At 29.5% G+C, this 18,518-nt stretch overlaps 1 protein-coding gene across 1 annotated transcript; it reads right to left on the bottom strand.

The window, feature by feature from the left end:
* Positions 1-13,946: 13,946 nt before the first annotated feature.
* On the bottom strand, positions 13,947-16,437 carry LOC111690842 (homeotic protein empty spiracles). Its single transcript, XM_023453415.2, has 2 exons — positions 14,920-16,437; positions 13,947-14,792 (listed from the first exon to the last, which is right to left on the bottom strand). Exons 1-2 carry the CDS (start codon positions 16,019-16,021, stop codon positions 14,452-14,454), a joined length of 1,443 nt encoding a protein of 480 aa, XP_023309183.2. The 5' UTR covers positions 16,022-16,437; the 3' UTR covers positions 13,947-14,451.
* Positions 16,438-18,518: the final 2,081 nt, after the last annotated feature.

The raw sequence follows: 18,518 nt of genomic DNA on the forward strand, positions 1-18,518 counted from the left end.
ATATTTCTTTGAGTGTAACAATGTTGCATGTGCATTATCCATTAAATGCAATTAATGCAAAAAAAATATATCGTAGATAAAACTAAAAACATAATCACTGATTTTTGAAAGATAGATAATTTAAGAAAAGAGTACAATATGCAGACAAACATTTTACAGTAGAACAACAATTATACGAAAATATTTATAATAAAAGAAACATTTCTGTAACAAATTCCTTTAAAAAGGTTTGTACTGTTTGCAATTTTTTTGTGTGTGCAAATTTGCCATAATTAAATTACATTTTATAAAACAAGTAGAAGAACGAACTGATTTATTTTTCCTTATTTTCACAACGAACACACAAAGTGTTAAAACAACTACATACAACAACAATATGTTGCAAAAATAAAAAAATATATATTTTTTAATGGGTAAATGGGTGAGTGCATAAGTGACTTACTAAATTACAATGGACGGAATGAATGAATAAATGATTGAATTTATTATTGTATGTATTATTAATTAATTACAAACAGTTAATAAAGTAATTTTCTCGCCTTTTTTAATGTTGTTATTGTTATTGTTGTTAGCAGCTTTATTTAATAAAAATGCAAAGTAACTAAATAATAAGTGGTAATAAAGAAAATAACACAAATCTTAAGAGTAAAAACAGTTTTGCAATTAATTAATACAATTAAATGACATTTCAAAACTATTCAAATTGAATACGAAAACAATGGGTAAGATTTACAAAGAAATTAATTTAAAATGTGAATTAATATTCGTAGGCAGGGTATTAGATTTACAGTGGGTTACAAAAATGTTCGTCGTAGTTTTAAATTTAAATAATTTATGTTTCCATCGTGTTATCTTGTTGCTCTTATAACGTTTCAAAAAGAGCCAAAAATAAAGTTTTTTTCAAAGATCAGGACATCAGGATTTGCTAAATTTCAGATGTGAAAGATAACTTCTGAGGTCAGATTCGAATTCTGCTTTATCGGCTTAATCCTTTAGAAAAGTATAATTTGGTAATCAAAGATATCTGGGGTCTTCAGACAAAGCTTGGTCGACACCACTTTTTAAGCGGATCAAAAATATTAATACTTTATAGGAACGAAAAATAACATTTTGGAAGTTATAAATGGATTTTTCACGAAAAGTATTAAAACCTAGAATAATAGAAGTTAAAATCTTGTTCCCTTAAAATTTTAATTTCCCTGGAAGGGAAAATTGCTATTGTGAACTTGTTGTGAACAATTCATTCACAATAGTTGATTTTGTATATAACAACTGTTCAATGTTTACAAAATTCCATCAAGAAATTCCAAAACAAGGGAAATTTTTCACGACAAAAAAGTAAGTGAACGAAAAAATTGAGAAGAGAACATATTTCACGTGAAATGATGATAGGGGTGAATAATTTTTTAAAAAAAATTACTTTTGTTCGTAAGACCTGGTTTGCACTGGGAAACTTTTGAATTCTGTGTGTGAAAGAAAGAGAAATAAATATCAACCACCTCTTTCTCTCACACACAAAATAAAAAGTTTATCAACAAAAGTTTCTCAGTGTAAACCAGGTCTAATGAACTTTTTAGCAAACGTTTTAATCTCGATAAAAAAATAAGATTTTTGTGAAAAATTTAATTTTGATTATAAAAAGACCATTTACGATTCAGGCTTTGATCAAGGTTTAAGTTAATAACGTCGTTAAATAACACTGTTTGTGTGTCAGTTTATTTTTTTATTAACTACACCTTATTTTAATGTTTTCAAAGTGAAAAGATTCACAATTAATTACTTAATTCCCTTGAAGACATATACAAAATACACAAACACACAGGCAACATCAGTTTTTATCGTCAGCAACTGCTTTAGATACAGCAACATTAACAATATTAAAATTGTCTTCTTTGGGATTCGACGGACGACAACAGTTCAACAACAATTTGTGTTGGCATGACGAACCTGTTGCCTTACACACCTCTTTAATGACGACACAACAACAACAACGACAACAACAACAAATATATTAAATAAAACCTCTCTTTAACATGGGATATCATCGAATAAGTTAGTTCTCTTTTCGCCTTTATGTTCAAATGTCCGGCAGTCAGTCATCAATTCCTTTTAAAAGACAACAATTTACAGTGATCACTCGATCACACCATATAATTTCAAAATAAAAACACCAAATATTTGAGTGGAGTTTAAGGGGAGAAGTGTCCCAGTGAAGTTTTTTTTATACTTGTTATCAATTTTGGTGTTTTATACGTTTCAAACCATGATTATGGTCAACCCAGCTCGCTTGACTCCAGTCAGTGAGAGTAAGCGCGCGCCCGTTCGCTCGTGTATGCATGAATATGTATTTAAAAAAGCCAATTCCATAAAAGTCACAAAAACAAGCAATAACAGCAACAACAACAACAACATTCAGCTACAACAAAATAAAAACAAAACATAACAAACATAACAGATTAGTTACCACATCCCATATCAGGGTAATTATTGTTAAATGCGATAACAATCTTGTAGTGTGGTGACATTTATTTATTTTCCTTAATTTTGTTGTATTAATCTTTTTCGAATACTTAGCATATATGTACATACGTATGTATACCTTAACATGTTTCAAAGATACCTGTCCGTCGTCTGTCCATCCGCTGCAACGATCGTTTGTTTGTAGAATATTATAATGTGATTTGAGATCTTCATGCATTTGTACACATGTATAAAAATGTTCATACATCAGGTTAGTTGTTTGTTGTTGTGGAGCTAAAGCTGTATAAAGAGTTTGGAGTTTCACTAATCATGCTTGTTTCGTATTCATTTATTTATCCAGAAATAAAGCAATAAATGAAAAACTCCTCACTCATCTTCAACATTATGATGACGATAATCACTACTAATACTCACACTACTACTGCTGCTGCTGACGATCCTTTGGTTTTTAGAGAGAGAGAGAGAGTCAACCAGCATCATTAGTACGATTTGTGGTTGTATAAAATACATATTATTAGTATCACATTATTGGCCATCGATTGTCTCACAAACAAAACTAAAGTGATGTCTCCTCTGCTGCCTTGTGAAGATGATGATTTTGCATAAATTAATTTGTGCAAAATATAAATAATTTAGTGATCAGTATAATTTTGTTTTATTTTTTGGTTTTTCGTGTCTACTCTTTTTTTACCTTGTATCGCATTTGTTTGATCAATTATGTTTGTTGGTTTTCTGATAGATCACATTCAAATGATTGATGTGCAAATTTGTAAGTTGTCTTTTAGTCAAGATGAAACAATAAAACCAAAAAAAAACGTCAATTGGTTGTATTAAAATTTACTTTGATTGATTTAAAGAGGTCGATTTGTTGGTTTTTTTAATATGTATTGTGGTAACCTTATTGAAAATTGTTAAAAACGTCAAAAATAATAAACTCTAATATGTTGAAATTTCCAAAGGGTATATTTGTGGTCACATGGAATTTGTAGATTTGTTTAATGAAAACTAGAGATTAGTTGTACATGATAGAGAGTTAATTGTTACTTTACATACCTACTTAAGTAGGGAGGGTATATTGGGCTGATGTTGATGATTGTAACGAACAATTATAAAAGCCGTGATACACAGTTGTCAGATCTTACAACGTTGTCAGTAAAATGTTCAGAAAAAGTCTACTAATCTTTTGAACTTTAAATTTTTCTTTTGTAACGTTGTCAGAAAAAGCATTACCGAAAATATTGCAAGACAAAATTTGTAAGTTGACAGTATTATTAGATATTTTCTGCGTATTTTACTGCCAACGTTGTAAGATCTAACAGCCGTGTATACACAGCATAATACAAGTAACTCGATGATAGTCCGCAAAACTAAATTTTATATGACCTTGCTAAAATTCGTTAAGCTAGGGCCTTACTTGATCGCAGCTCCCATATAAAGTTCGCTTCGGAAAATGATTGGAATGTCCTTAGTTCACTAATAAATATAAAACTATTCTGAGAAGGCTAGATGGTAGTCTTATTGTCTTTGTTAAAATTTGAAAATATAACAAATAAATAAATATCCTTTGATTTTGTTAATCATTTATAACTTTTATAAGAACTCTATGTCCTTTTGTGTACACTTGATGAGTTTAAAGAGAAATGTCAAAACTAGGACAGAAATCAACACAGGTTGAAATCTCTCTCAATGATAATGAAATGATGAAAAATTAGCTAGAAATTTAATTTAAAGCCGTGATACACGGTTATCATATCTTACAACGTTGTCATTAAATTATTCAGAAAATGTCTAATAATCGTCTGAACTTACAATTTTCCTTTTTCAACGTTGTCAGAAAAAGCATTACCGAAAATATTGCAAGACAAAATTTGTAACGGTGTTTTCAAGATAAATCTTATGAAATTTAAATCTCCAACCATTTAGTTGTGCCAACTAAACACTCTAACAATCTCACAATCAAATTTTTATCTTTTTTCAAAGAATCATTCAATTCCTAGCAATCACAATAAAATTCTTATTAAATAATTTAATTCCATTAAAACCATACAGATATCATCTCTAAAGTGTCATTTACAAACCGATAATTACTTTATGATCCAATCAACTTTATTAAGTTCTTTAAAAAAAAAAAAAATAAAAAGAATAGAAAGTTTTTTTGCAGCTTTTAAAAATCCCAACAAAATTAAATTAAATCAAATCAAAATATAATCAAAAAGTGTTACGAATCAGCCTTTACTTTATGTTTTTCATACATAATCTTTAAAATAAAATCTTTTCAATTTATCTTGGGCGCCTCTGTCACAGCAGTTAGCTTTTCGTCAACGACACATAAATGTCTCACTCAACTGATTGACTAGATCTTCATTCCTTCTACGGATTACAGTGAGTTGATTTAATTTGGTTGGTTAATCAATGTGATATAGCTAGTGTCTTTTAAACATTAGTAATAAAATTTTAAATTATATGATCTTTGCTTTTCAACAATCATCATGCAACCAACAACAAACACAAAACACTCAATGGGTTATATGATGTTGATGATAATTTGGGATATAATCATAAAACGAAATAAAGTGTCAAATTCAAATGTAGAAAACAACTAAAATGACAGCCACAATAACGACAACAACAACAATAACAACACTTTTAATAATAAAAATAAAGAAAATATGTATGTATCTTCAGTAGAAACAATAGAGTCAATATAAAGACATTTAGCTGCCGAGGCAGGGTGCCATAATCATAGATTGTCATCAGTGAGTCTCTGATCAGTCTGCAACAATATTTAAATGCAATGATATTAAAAGGGACACAATTTAACTTTAAACGTGTATATATCTCGATTTCATGTATGTATGTGTAAGAGCATAAAGTTTAAGCTTTTTAAATAAATTAACTGATGGTAAATCAACGATATGACACTTTGTAACATGTTTTAGTTTTTGTCAACTTTTATTATTTAAATAAATTGCTAGAAAATACAAAATAACACCTACACGCAATCATCTCTAGCCAATCCAGCTCCTAAGATGTTTCTTTTTTATAATCGTTTGGGTAACATAGGTTAAGCAATCTTTTTTCTTTTGAGTTTTGTTTTTGTTTGTTAATTTAATTAATTTAACGTAGCAATTATTTATTAATCTACTCAATTTTTGTCATAAATATAGACCAATTTATTTTATTTATAAATATAATTTTCAACAAAAAAGTAAACGAAAAGCTTTTAAAGTTTTTAAAAACAGCAACAAATTTACTTACAACACTCAACTCTACATATGATTATTAAGATCATTAAAAAACTTGTCACATTTTAATAAAGCAGCTTTGTTTTGGGAATAAGCCTAAGGCAGAGATTCAAAAGAATCTATACATTAAAATACTTTTTAGCCTATAAATGTTTTATTTAAATATAAGCTTTAAGGACCTCACAACAGGAACGATAGAGGCCTACATGTATTTCTTCAGATTTGATGTTCTAAGAATAACATATTATGGGTAAAATTATGATTGGAGTCTAAATATATTATGGTTATTGTAACAACTTTAAAATATCATATTATGATTAAATACATATTGATTGTTATAAAATTATAATTTCTATGAACATGAAAAAGATTACAGTAACAACAATATTGTTTAAATAGAATTAAAATAACAATTATATGTTTTTGATAACATATATATTGTTACAGTGAACATAGTTTAGTTATAGTAACCATGGCAAACTATGTTTTTTCTTTGGGTGGAGAAGTTGGTGAAGAAAACAAAATATTTTCTGTTGATCTGTAAAAAGATCGTGCAATTTCATCTCCGTTTTGAAAAGTTCTAGTCTGTTAAGCAGCTTACAGAACCGCTGGAGGCCAAGTAATATTTTGTTGAATTTAATGTATTTTTGCTATTGTAAATGGGTCGATCACTAACATTAGAACCATTATTTGTCAGAACTTACATTAGTTCTGACGTATATGTATATTAAAATTTCTTTATGAAAAACTAAGATTTTTTTAAACTCAAGACGAAACTACTCCTTCAAAGACGAAACAACGCACACCAGCTGTAAATATTAACTTGACTTAACCACATCCAAATACTCGAACATATACATATGTACGTAAATGCGTTAAACGAGTAAGTAAATGACTGTCAGACTGACTGAATGAGTTGATGTAAGTTTTGTCGTATACACGCACACTCCATGCTTTTTAATGGACTAATTCCAATGAATTAATGATAATTATAATAACTTTATTTCGTTGAAGACTTAAATGATGAATAGACGGACGGGTGAGAGACATTAAGAGTAACAGGGTTAACAATAAAAACAACAACAACAACTTATACATAAACGTTCATTACAAAATAAAGTGAAAAAAAATTCACTCATTTTCCAACTACCAAATAAACATTTTTACGTATGAGTATATCTGTGAGTCTATCTGTTAGACTGTAGCCCCGATTAGTTACGAGTACTTAACTGAAATGGACGTCAAGTAATTAATATCATAGTGAACAAGCCAAATACATATGAGAAAAAAACACAACAAAATAAAGCCAAAAAAACAAAATTGAAAAATAAATAATAAAGTGGGGAATACAACAAGTAATAAGAAAAAATCGCTCACAGAGAAAATGGCCCAGCAAAACAAACAAGAAGACAAGAAACATACGTCAAGAGTCAAGACATGTGCGCAATTAACGAACAGACAGCATAACACTGGATATGGTTACACCTACTGCGCCAATGTTTAGGTAGTTGTTGTTGTTGGTGTTGCCCCTACCACCAAAAACCCCTCTATTCCTTAACCCATTATCAGTGGTGTGTACAGATAAATAAAGCCTAGATAGACATGGTGAAAAAAACAACAACGTACATATGTAGAAGACTTTGGAGTTTGGAGAGTGAGACAGTGTATGAGGAGGTAATAGATTATATGACCAGTTGCGTAAATATAACTTATGAGCATAATTTAATAATAAAATCCCTCCATACTTTGATAGTAACAGTCACTCATACTTAGAAAAATAAATTTTTTTTTTTAAGGAAAATTAAAATTTTCGAAATTTTTTAATAGTGTTTTAGAAATCAGATTAGGAGCTTTTACTGGGCAAAAATCTGTTAGCAAATAGTATGAAATCTTATTGATACTCCTTTTGAAATACTCCCCACTAAAATGATGAAGGGTATAAAAATGTTGTTATGAACAAGGGGTTAGTTATTCAATAACTTTTGTAACTACAAAATGAAGTGAACCTCGATTATTGTTAAACAATATTATTTTGCTTTTAACTAACTCAAAGTCAATATTTTTAACTTTTTAAAATTTTGCTTGCAGCTAGATTTAAAAACTATAATTAAAATTCAATTATCTACCATATAAATTAACAATTATTTTAATTATATTTAAACTATTTTAAATAATAATTAAATAAAATATATTATTTATAAAAAAACTACCATTAGTTTTAATTTAAAAGTTATAGTTAAATGTTTTTCTAAAAACATTCACTTCATCTTACTTTTTCAGCATTTAACATATGGGTAATTCCATACGGTTGTATGTGACATTCGCACGCCCTCAGAGTGGTATATATAGATTTTGTAAAATTAAGAGTACTTTGAAAACAATTTATGGACCGATCCTCATGAAATTCTAGGGTGTGATTTAAATTCATATAAAACTTCTGAAACTGTTTTTCTGAAATTAAACTTTGAATGGAACCAGGGTCAAATGAGGTACAATCGTTATGAAAATCGGCATAAAGGTTTAGGCTTATAAACATTTTAGATCTGCCGATTTTTGAATTATTAGCGAAAAAGTTGTATATTCGGGTTCGTTTGTATGGCGGTGAGGTGTGAAAATAGACCGATTTCAAAATTTTTCAACAGTCTTCGTCTTTAGTGTTAAAATGTCTTCAAAAATGCAGAAGTTATAAGGGTTATAATTTTTTCAGTCGTGGTTTACCTTTTCACGGAATTGCCCATATGAGCATTTCCATCGAAAAGTCTACATTTGTTGTATCACGTCATCCTTAAAAATTAAATACTTATGTCTAGGGAAACCATATACATATTTTTAAATTGTTTATATTTTTATGTAAAGCTCTATTTAACAATATGGCCCTAATGTATTGCCAATTAATGTTCTTGACGTGATGTGACAAAAAATATACTTTTTGGTAGAAATGCTCATATGTTAATCCATTCGGACATATATTCTCTTTCAGCTGCCTATATAACATCATTAAGCCATGTACACACAGTTGTCAGATCTTACAATGTTGGCAGAAAAATGTTTAGAAAATGTCTACTTAATAACAGTATAAACTTACAATTTTTGTTTTGCAACATTGTCTGAAAAACATTTCTTACAATGCCGCACGACAAAAATTGTAAGTTGACGTACGCTGCCAACATTGTAAGGTCTGACAACATCATTACAAATCCTCCAATAAAAAAAAACAGAAAATGGCAATTAATAAATACTCATAATTCGTTAAGAAAAATTATATACAAATAAATCTCCACACCTAATCAAAAAAATGTAAAAAGAAAGAAAAAACAAAAAAAAACATTAACAACGAACTTGTTAATTCAGGCAAATTGGTTTATTTAATAAGTTTATTGGTTAAATACTCGATACAACAGCAAAAGCACACAACAACTGCATCAGACAGCAACAATAGCTGGCAACAACAGCAAGCAACAAGAAAACATTAACAATCTACAATACAAACAACAAATCAAGAAATAAACATACAACATTAAAAAAAAACAACACATCACAGTGGAGCTCAAAACAAACTACAACATATAACATACTATGTACGTAACCTTTGCAACATTAATTTTTTTCTTTCAATATTTAACCAAAAATTGAAATCTCGTTTAAAATACAACAACTGACAGTAAAAATACATTCAACATACACATTGACACACGCACCTACCAAAACAAAACACACTTACTTATTCACTCACTAACTTACTGACAAATGCAACGCAACAAATAACGACGATCGCTTGAATAATGTTTTTAAAATCATTCGTGTTAATTTCCGAGAATTACGATTTGATAAACACGTTTAAAGGTTTGTTATAAGGAAATATTGGTGTTGCTGCTGTTGTTGTTGGGTTTTAATGTGTTATGGATACTTCTACTTCAACTCATAATAAAGCACACGAATATACAACATTCATATTTATTCCCGGTCAGTGGACAGGACTTTAAAGATGTGAATTCTTTGATGATGAGAGACATTTTCCTATTAAGTGATACAAACAAGATCAAAAAGATCTTTTAAGATCCAGATATAAAACAGTAGCTTTGAAGGAATATGTCGATTGTGACCGATAGTTCTTCGACTTTAGAGAGTCCTCAACAAGTAGTCTAACAGAGTCAAGTCCCATTATCAAAACTGTGCTATATACACGGGAGTAGAGCTCAATCTACAGATTTAAGGGAGTTTCCTTAAACTCTAAGGACATATAAATTTGAATCGATCGTAAGCTACGGTTGTCAGATCTTACAAAGTAGGCACAAAAGTGTTCAGTAAATGTCAAACAATCGTGTAAACATACAATTTTTGTTTTGAAACGTTGTCAGAAAAAACATTTCATACAATTTTGCAAGACAAAAATCATAAGTTGACACGGTTATTAGACATTTTCTGAACATTTTTCTGACAACACGGTAAGATTTAACAACCGTGTATACTTAGCTATAGATTTCTAACAAAAATTAGCAGCAACTTAGACATAAACCTAACAAAAGTGATATGAGAAAAACTTTAAACATTTAATTCTTTGTAATCACTGGCAGCTATGAATAAATGTTCTCTTCAACTTTAAAGTAGTAGAATAAATCGTAGGGACAACAACATTGAACTGAATGAAACACGAATTGAAGTGAAGTGAATCCAAAGAATGGGATCCTACTAACAGGCACAAATAGTTAGAAGAAACATGGTTATACAATTCAATGAAAAATATTCAACCAAGAAGAGCAAAAGAAAAAGTAAAAAAATATATTTATTGGTGGGTGTAATTTATTATTAATTATTACACAGACGAATAAACCTGAACCACAAAATAAAACAACAACGACAAGAAAAACCATAACCACACAATTTAATATATTGGGAGCAAATGTGAAATTGTCTGTCTGAATGTTTTTATGGTAAAACGTTTACTGATGCCAACCACAACCACAGGGAATATTGAAAAATGTTAAGAGAGAAAAAAAACTGTGGAAAATTGTAACAATTTCACACTGACAATTTTAGCTGCTGAAAGTAAGAACAACAAATTACTTTAAAATAAAAATATGAATTTGAATTTTTTATATTTCTTTTTAAACGAAATTCCTTTTTAATGTAAATTCATTTTAAACATAAAGGTGTGTGTGTGAGTTTTGTAGTTTGCATGTGTTACTTTTTTTCGTTGCCTGAAGGATAATGAAATAATTTCAAAGTGTTGTTGTGTTGCTGCTGTGTTCTTGAGATATGTTTTCGCTTTTGTGTTATTTAGTTTATAAATATTTAAACATGTTTGTTTTTGTTGTTGTTGTTAGTTCGTAAGTGTGTATGAATTTATTATTATATTTTTATTTGTTGATTATGATCATCACGCCATCATCAACGATATCATCAATTGATTATCGATTATTAATTGTGTTCGCAAACATTCTAATACACTTACACACACACTAACACATCAATAGATATGTATAAACATATTCTTTTTTATGAGAAAATCACTAAGGGTATTCGCTTAATGTGTAAAATTTTAATATTTTTATATCTCGATTGATCAAATTTCTATAATATTCTGGTATAAAAGTCGTTGTTAATACAATACTCGAATTTAAACATTCATATTTATTCCCGACCAAGGATCTGGGCTTTAAAGATGTAAATTATTTAACATACTGATAAATATTCCTAATAGGTAATACACACACGATCATAGATCAAGAAAAGAACCGGTTTAGCCACTTACTATACCTTTGGTACTTAAACATAAAAAAATCTTCAATATGAAGCTTAGTCGAGACCATCACGGTGGTCCTTAGATCTCACAATCATGTGAATTATTTAACATAGAGATAAAAATTCCTAATAGGTATTACACGTAGAATCATAGATCGTTCAAAGAACCGGTTAGCGACATAGTTGATACTTAGACCTCAAAAACTCTTCAATATAAGCTTAGTGGAGTCAAGTCGGAAGATCGAAACTAACTGATTACATCACTACCAACTTAATCCGCAGAGTTCCTCCTGAGCAAAACTAATCGATCATCATTATTTGAAAACCGTTCGGTACATAGTAGTAATCTAGGCAGGAACCTTTGATCTACCGATCTAAAATCTATAAGAATTTATATTGGTTGTTTTCAATTTAGAAATTTATTAAGATTAGATGGATTCCGAACTAAAAATAACTTTATGATCATAACTCTCGGAAACTGTTATAAATATTTTAAGATTCTGATTAATCTGTAGCAGTAAATTTTTGTAGAATTCGCTTTATCAGCATAAAGGTTCTGTTGAGATCTCAATTAATAATTTGGTTGTTAAAATTAACCAATTACAGTTCGACCAGGCCGTTAAAAAGAACTTATAGCAACTGTGTGCTGAACTATTGATGAAAATTCGGACTATATAGGATATGAAATTACGGTGAGTAAATGACATTATCGAACAATGTTAATAACTAAATTTGGACCTATTGTTATTATAATTTTTCCAAAATTAGTAAAATTATTATTTATTCTCTTTTAAATATGATCATCTTTCTTCAAAAGAAGTGTCACTCAAAACTTAAATTGTCTAAAAGCGTTTTCTGAATTCAATTCTTTGATTTTCCTTTGCTACTTCAAAAGATTACTAGTTTTATTGTAGAATCATATGTATATATATAATTAATGAGATACATTTGCGAAAAATGATTTTAATTTAATAAAAAAATATTAAATAATTTGGCTACGATCCCAAAATTTCCATTCATCAAACAAAAAATTAGATTTCATAAGAAATAATGTCTAAAACTTTGTTTCAAAATTCTTGTTCATATTGAAAAATATTTTCTAAATTTACATACATACATATATAATTCGTGATAATTAGTCTTTGATCGATAGTTTTTTGCTAAGAGTTAAATTTTGCGGATCTAGTATGACTCGGTTTATTTCGAAGAGAACAACCAATTGACGCAAGAACATTTTGCCGAATTGATCTATTAAATTACTCACCGTCGGCAATTATGTCTCGCTGGTTTCATTCGATTTGATCTTATTTCGATCGATTTTCCTTAAATGAATTCGTTCATTGTCTACTGCAATTTTGTAAAACATGCGACGGATGTTATTTTCCATATGGACAAAATATTTTTCAAAAAAAAAAAAAAAACAAACAAACTGAAAGTTCCTAAACATAAATTTGGCAACATTTTTAAAATCTAGTTTAATCAAAATATTCACCAACTGATTGCCTATTCTGTAATCAATTTAAATGATTTTTTAATAAAATTTTTTTTAATAATATCAATGATTAACTTATATTTAATGTTTAATCACCAATTATTCTTTACGTGTGTTGTTAATATTTTATTTTGTTATTTTCTATATATAAAAAAATATAAAATCAGAACATTAAAAATCACCATATAAAATCATTAAATATTTATTCAACAATTAAAAACATATTTCAACACGCAACTATCATTAAGTGAAAATTACACAGACCAAAAACAACAGCCGCACAATAGGAGCTGAAAAAAATTTAACAAAATATTTAATAAAATTTTTATTTTTAATTTTCTATAGGCCAAACGAAGAAAAAAAGTTTAGTCCAGTAACACGCGATTAGAATCTTTGAAATACGATTTTTTTCTTAATGACTTTGAGTTGTTGAAGTTTTTTGTTTTTATTTTTCTGATTTTTAGAAATAACAGCATACTTTTGATATACTACAGTAAAAACTTTTAAAAATGGACATTTTTCCAATTCATACTTGAAAAATATTTGTGGTAATTTTTGTTGAAATTTCTTTAATCATGACTTACAATGATACAACATTACAACACCTATTGTGAATTGTAAAATTATAAATATCCAATAATCACAAGAAATCTTTTTAGCCTTGTAACTATAGTTCAAAAATATGCAATTGAATCGAAAACTTTTAGTTAAAATAATTTTTTGAATTAAAAACACCAGATAATTTAATTTTTTTAATATTTGTATATATTTTTTATCATCATTTGTAATAATGTTTTTTTTATGAACTTTTTTGTCTTTGTTTTTTTCTCTACTACACTAAACAAAACTTATAAATAGATAATCTTAAAAACTAATTAGAAATATTTACAAAATGTTTGTTATTTAAACAAAAATTTCTTTTTAAATTATTTAAAGTCTTAAAACTATAAAACTAAAGAAGAAAATAATACAAAAATGGTATGAGTTTTGAGAATGAATATGAATAAATTTTTCTAATCAAGATGAAAATTATTATAAATTTAAAATCAATATATGTATGTATGTATGACTTTGTTTAGCAATTTAAAAATAAAGGAAAGTAAAAGCTCTTAGCTAATTTCCCTACATGAATCTATATACAATTTACAAAAATTCTTTAAAATATTATTAATAAAAAAGTAGACACAAATTAATACAAAAAATTCGTTCTAAATAAAATTATCATTATAGGAATGATAATAATGTTAGAAATATATCACAAGTCACAAACAACCTAAAACAAAACTGAGATTTTCTTAACATTTTGTTTTTAACTAAAACTCAGGACTGGTTTAGATATTTTAACTCTCGACGTTTTGTTTCGCTTTTGCTTTACATTCTCCAGCAGCTTCACAACACAAATAACATAAATAAGGAACTCACAACACGCTTTTACAATTTGGTATATTTACACAAGGATTCCCAGAATCCAATAACCGTTTTTTAAAACTTTTAATGACTTTGTTCGTATTCATGTTCATCATCACTGCCACAGTCATCCATTTCCATATCGATGAGTTCATCATCATCTTCATCGCAGCTGGCGTTTTGTGAGTTTCTGTCGGAGCCTTCTTTGCCATCTTCCTGTTGCATGCGTTTGTGTTTGGTGCGTCGGTTTTGGAACCAAACTTTGACTTGTGTTTCGCTTAAATTGAGGGATTGTGCTAAGGCTTTACGTTCGGCTCCCACAACATATTGATTGCTTTCGAAGGCATGTTCCAATTTCAAAAGTTGTGAAGGTGAGAAAGCGGTGCGTATGCGTTTAGGTTTGCGGAAAGGTTGTAGCAAGAAATCTAAAATAAAGCAAAAGAAAAATGGAAAATTAGTGATAGTTCTTTAAGAGAGCGAGAGAGAGAGAAAGTTAAGCTAATAATTAATTAATTTATTAGTTATATGAATATAATGATTTCAAATACTTACTTCCTGGGAAACGATGAGGAAATATTCTGCCATGACGACTTAAAAGCCAGGGATACAAGGGATAACTATCTCTGGGCATGCCGGGACCAGGCATAAAGGGTCCAGCATGAGGAGGTAAACCGGCAGCGGCCGCAGCAGCAGCTGCTGGTCCCAAAACATGTCCGGCCTGTAAAGCCATTTGGAATTGAGCAGCTGCTATTAAATGAGGATTGTGTTGAGGAGGCATTTCTGGTGGTGCATTTATGTAGGGAGGTAAAGCTTTAATATCAGGCATTCCAGGTTGTGTTACATGAGGTGGTGGTGGTGCTTGTCCAGGGCCCATGGGAAAAGGTCTCACTATATTAGCAGGAGGCATACCAGGTACTAACATAGGCATTGAACCCGGTGTCATGGGATTCGTTAAAGGTTTACCATAATGCTGAGGAGTGGCGGGACTGTTGCACATATTGGCAGGCGGTGGGGAAGCATGTGATGAAGACTGAGGTGACACTGATTTGGGTGGTGTATGTGGAGGTTGATGACGTTGTGCAGGATTTTGTACATTTTCATTGCCTCTTTCGGGCGATCTTTCACGTTTCAGACTGTGAATTTGAGGTGCAGGATGTTGGTTATTGACAGACTCATGATCTGGAGAGAGACGTGTATGGGCGGGAGGACTGTAAGGACCATTGGAGCTATTCAAATGAGCCGCTTGGGCTGAATTATGTAAACGTTGTATAATATCCGATATATCAGGTTTTTGTGAGTTTTGCTGTTGTTGCTGCTGTTGATGTTGCATCAGCAAATGTTGATGCAAAGCTTGTTGTTGGGCCATCGACAAATGATGAGCCATATGAGGATGTTGCGACAACATATGAGGATTGTGTAAACCAGGCAATGAGGTGATACCGGCTGGTGGTGTTTGTGGTGGCGAGGAGGGATTTGTGGTGGAGTTGTTGTCATCGGAATTTGTACTAGTGGAACCGTTTAAATTTTCACCGACGGTATTTGTGGCCGAGGAGGCATCATTGCCAACGATCGACTCAATGCTAAAGCCGATCTTTTGTTTAGGCGTAGGCATCATGACTGCTGATGTGGGTACCGGCGGAATCATTTTAGTCATAAATACGCGTTTTAATAAAGCGCTGGGCGTCTCCGTTTGTATTTCACTTGTTAAATCCGTTTTGGCGTGTTTAAGTTTTTAATAGTTAAAAACTTTTTGTTTATAACTAATCACAACACATAAACAATTTGTTTATTTTTTTTAGTCCTTGGGTATGGTGGGGTTATAAGTAAGCACTTTTTTATTTCAGATTTTTTATAATTCCAATGAAATCATAGATTTTCTTTTTTATTAATATTGTTAAGAAAGTTATTAAAACTTTTCTTTTTATCACTTTGTATTTATTTCTTTTGATAAATTCTCAAAAATTTTTTGTTTCTTTTAAAAGAAATTTTTATATTTTTTTCTTTTATTTTTTTATCACGGACGTACTCTTAACGTGTGTTTACTCAACGACAAACGATGTCAGAATAATCCACAAACACTCATCGAGGGCTCTAAGTATCTGCTGTGGGAATTTTACCTCGCTCTTTGCTACTCTTCTTTAACAACAACAAAAAAACAGCTACACACAATAAACAGCAACCGGTTTCATTAAGAAAATTTTCTCTTTTTACTGTTTGGTCTACTCTTTTATTTTATACATGTTATCACTCTCTCTCTCTCTTTCTAACATAAGCAATGATTCGTTAAGGTTATAATGTTTTCTCTTTTATCCAGTGTTTAACCATTTGAAAATGTGGATTTTATCTTTGTAGGGTGTTTGTTTGCCCTAAGAGTGAATGAAATGTTCAATTTCCATCTCTTTCTCTCTTTTTTTGTGGATAAAATAATTAAAGTAACATGTCTGCTATTGTGTGATAGTGTGTTGTTAGTGATATTTTGTTGCTGTTTTTTGAAGTTATTATTATTGTAGTTGTTGTTTTTGTTGTGGAGATATTAAGCTGATTGTTCCAGAGGGGCGTTACTACTTTTAATAGTTACATTTTACGCTCGTTAAGAGTTTTTATTTTAATAATGCTGCTGAGCTAACTAACTGTCTTGTGGTTGTTGTTATTGTTGTTACTTTTTGCATATGGCTTCCGATAAATGGTGTGTTGCTGTTGTTGGTTTTTTGTTATTATTGTATTTTAGAGTTGTTTTTATAGGAATTTTTTGTTGTTGGTTGGACACACTTTTTAGTTAAACAAAGACTTAAAGACAAACGTTTATAAAAGACGCTGTGAGACAGACAGACAGACTTTTAGACAAACAAATAAATAGACAGACAATACATCCATAGATAGATTGGTCTTGGTGTTGTTATTATTTGAGTTTAAGATGGATCCTAAGTAAACATTACCCAAACACCATTCATGGGTTGTCGTCATTTAGATCAATAAGTAAATTAACGAGTTCCATTATAGCGCAATAGCAGCAGCAAATACTGCTTAGTTGTTAGTGTATTAGTAGCAGCAGTAGTCCTTAGTTATTGGCACTCTGCTCTATCATTTTTATAAAATCTTTCTAGTTTCAGCTGTTGTTCAATATTTTCCCCAAAACAATAACAACAACAACTAATGCTCCTGCTTTGTTGCTTTTTTTTTGTTCAAGTAATAATGATAATTTTGTGCTGCTGATGATGCTGTTCTGTTCCTGTTTTCTAGAGTGGGTTTTAATTCCCATTTAGTTTGTGTCATTTGTTTGTTTTGAGATAAAAAAATACAGTATGATATTTAATTAGTTTAAATTATTTGTTTGTTGTTGTTATTGCTGCTGAATTTTATGTGTGTTTTTAATTAAATTGCAATTGTATAATTAAAGAAAAAACGATGATGATAAATACATAAATAAAATCTGTTGTTTACTACATATGTATATATTAATTAATGAAGTATTAAATGTAGGAAATCTTGTAATTTATCTGGTGAAAGATAGCTTCAATATCCTCATGCTTAGTAACAAAATTAAGTGTCTAATTTAAATTTGGATTTGTATAGAACTAAGTTACTAGTTTTTCCATTTTCTATACAAAAAGAAACCGAAATTTCTAAAACGGAAAAATATTGTTCTATACTTTTACTTTATGATATTGAAAAGAAAACTCAAATCAAAATTAAAAATTTCAATTTTTGTTTGAAAATTATTAAAAAAATATTTTTAAAAATTGAGTACTGAATAATACAGGGGTGAATGTTTAATACTCCGATATCAGTTTCCGTTTCAGCTTTGTTTGTAGATTTTTGTTGAATAGATCGAATATTTTCCATACTTAATATGAAAAATATATTTGTTATTTCAATCATTCAAAATATTGGATTTCTTCTTCAAATCTGTTTTCTCCGCTTCGAGAATAATAATTCTCGTATAATCCATTTCTTTCACTTATAGTTAAACGTTCGAATTTTATGAAAATCCATAAATCTTCTTCGAAAATTATTCAGTTTAAACAAATTTTGCATGTTTATTAAAATTTATTAAATAAATTTATAAAAAAAACAATATGAAAACTTCTAAATATGGATCAGTTTGACAATAAAAATTCCACATACCGAAAACAGATATTTTGAAATAAATT

The sequence above is a fragment of the Lucilia cuprina genome, chromosome 4 (assembly GCF_022045245.1).
Source record: "Lucilia cuprina isolate Lc7/37 chromosome 4, ASM2204524v1, whole genome shotgun sequence".
NCBI lineage: Eukaryota > Metazoa > Arthropoda > Insecta > Diptera > Calliphoridae > Lucilia > Lucilia cuprina.

Excerpts from the sequence above, each read along its gene's own strand:
- LOC111690842 (XM_023453415.2), bottom strand. The coding sequence starts at position 16,021 with ATGACTAAAATGATTCCGCCGGTACCCACATCAGCAGTCATGATGCCT. Across the intron at positions 14,793-14,919 it reads TCCTCATCGTTTCCCAGGAA|ATTTCTTGCTACAACCTTTC; the intron begins GTAAGTATTTGA and ends GCTTTATTTTAG.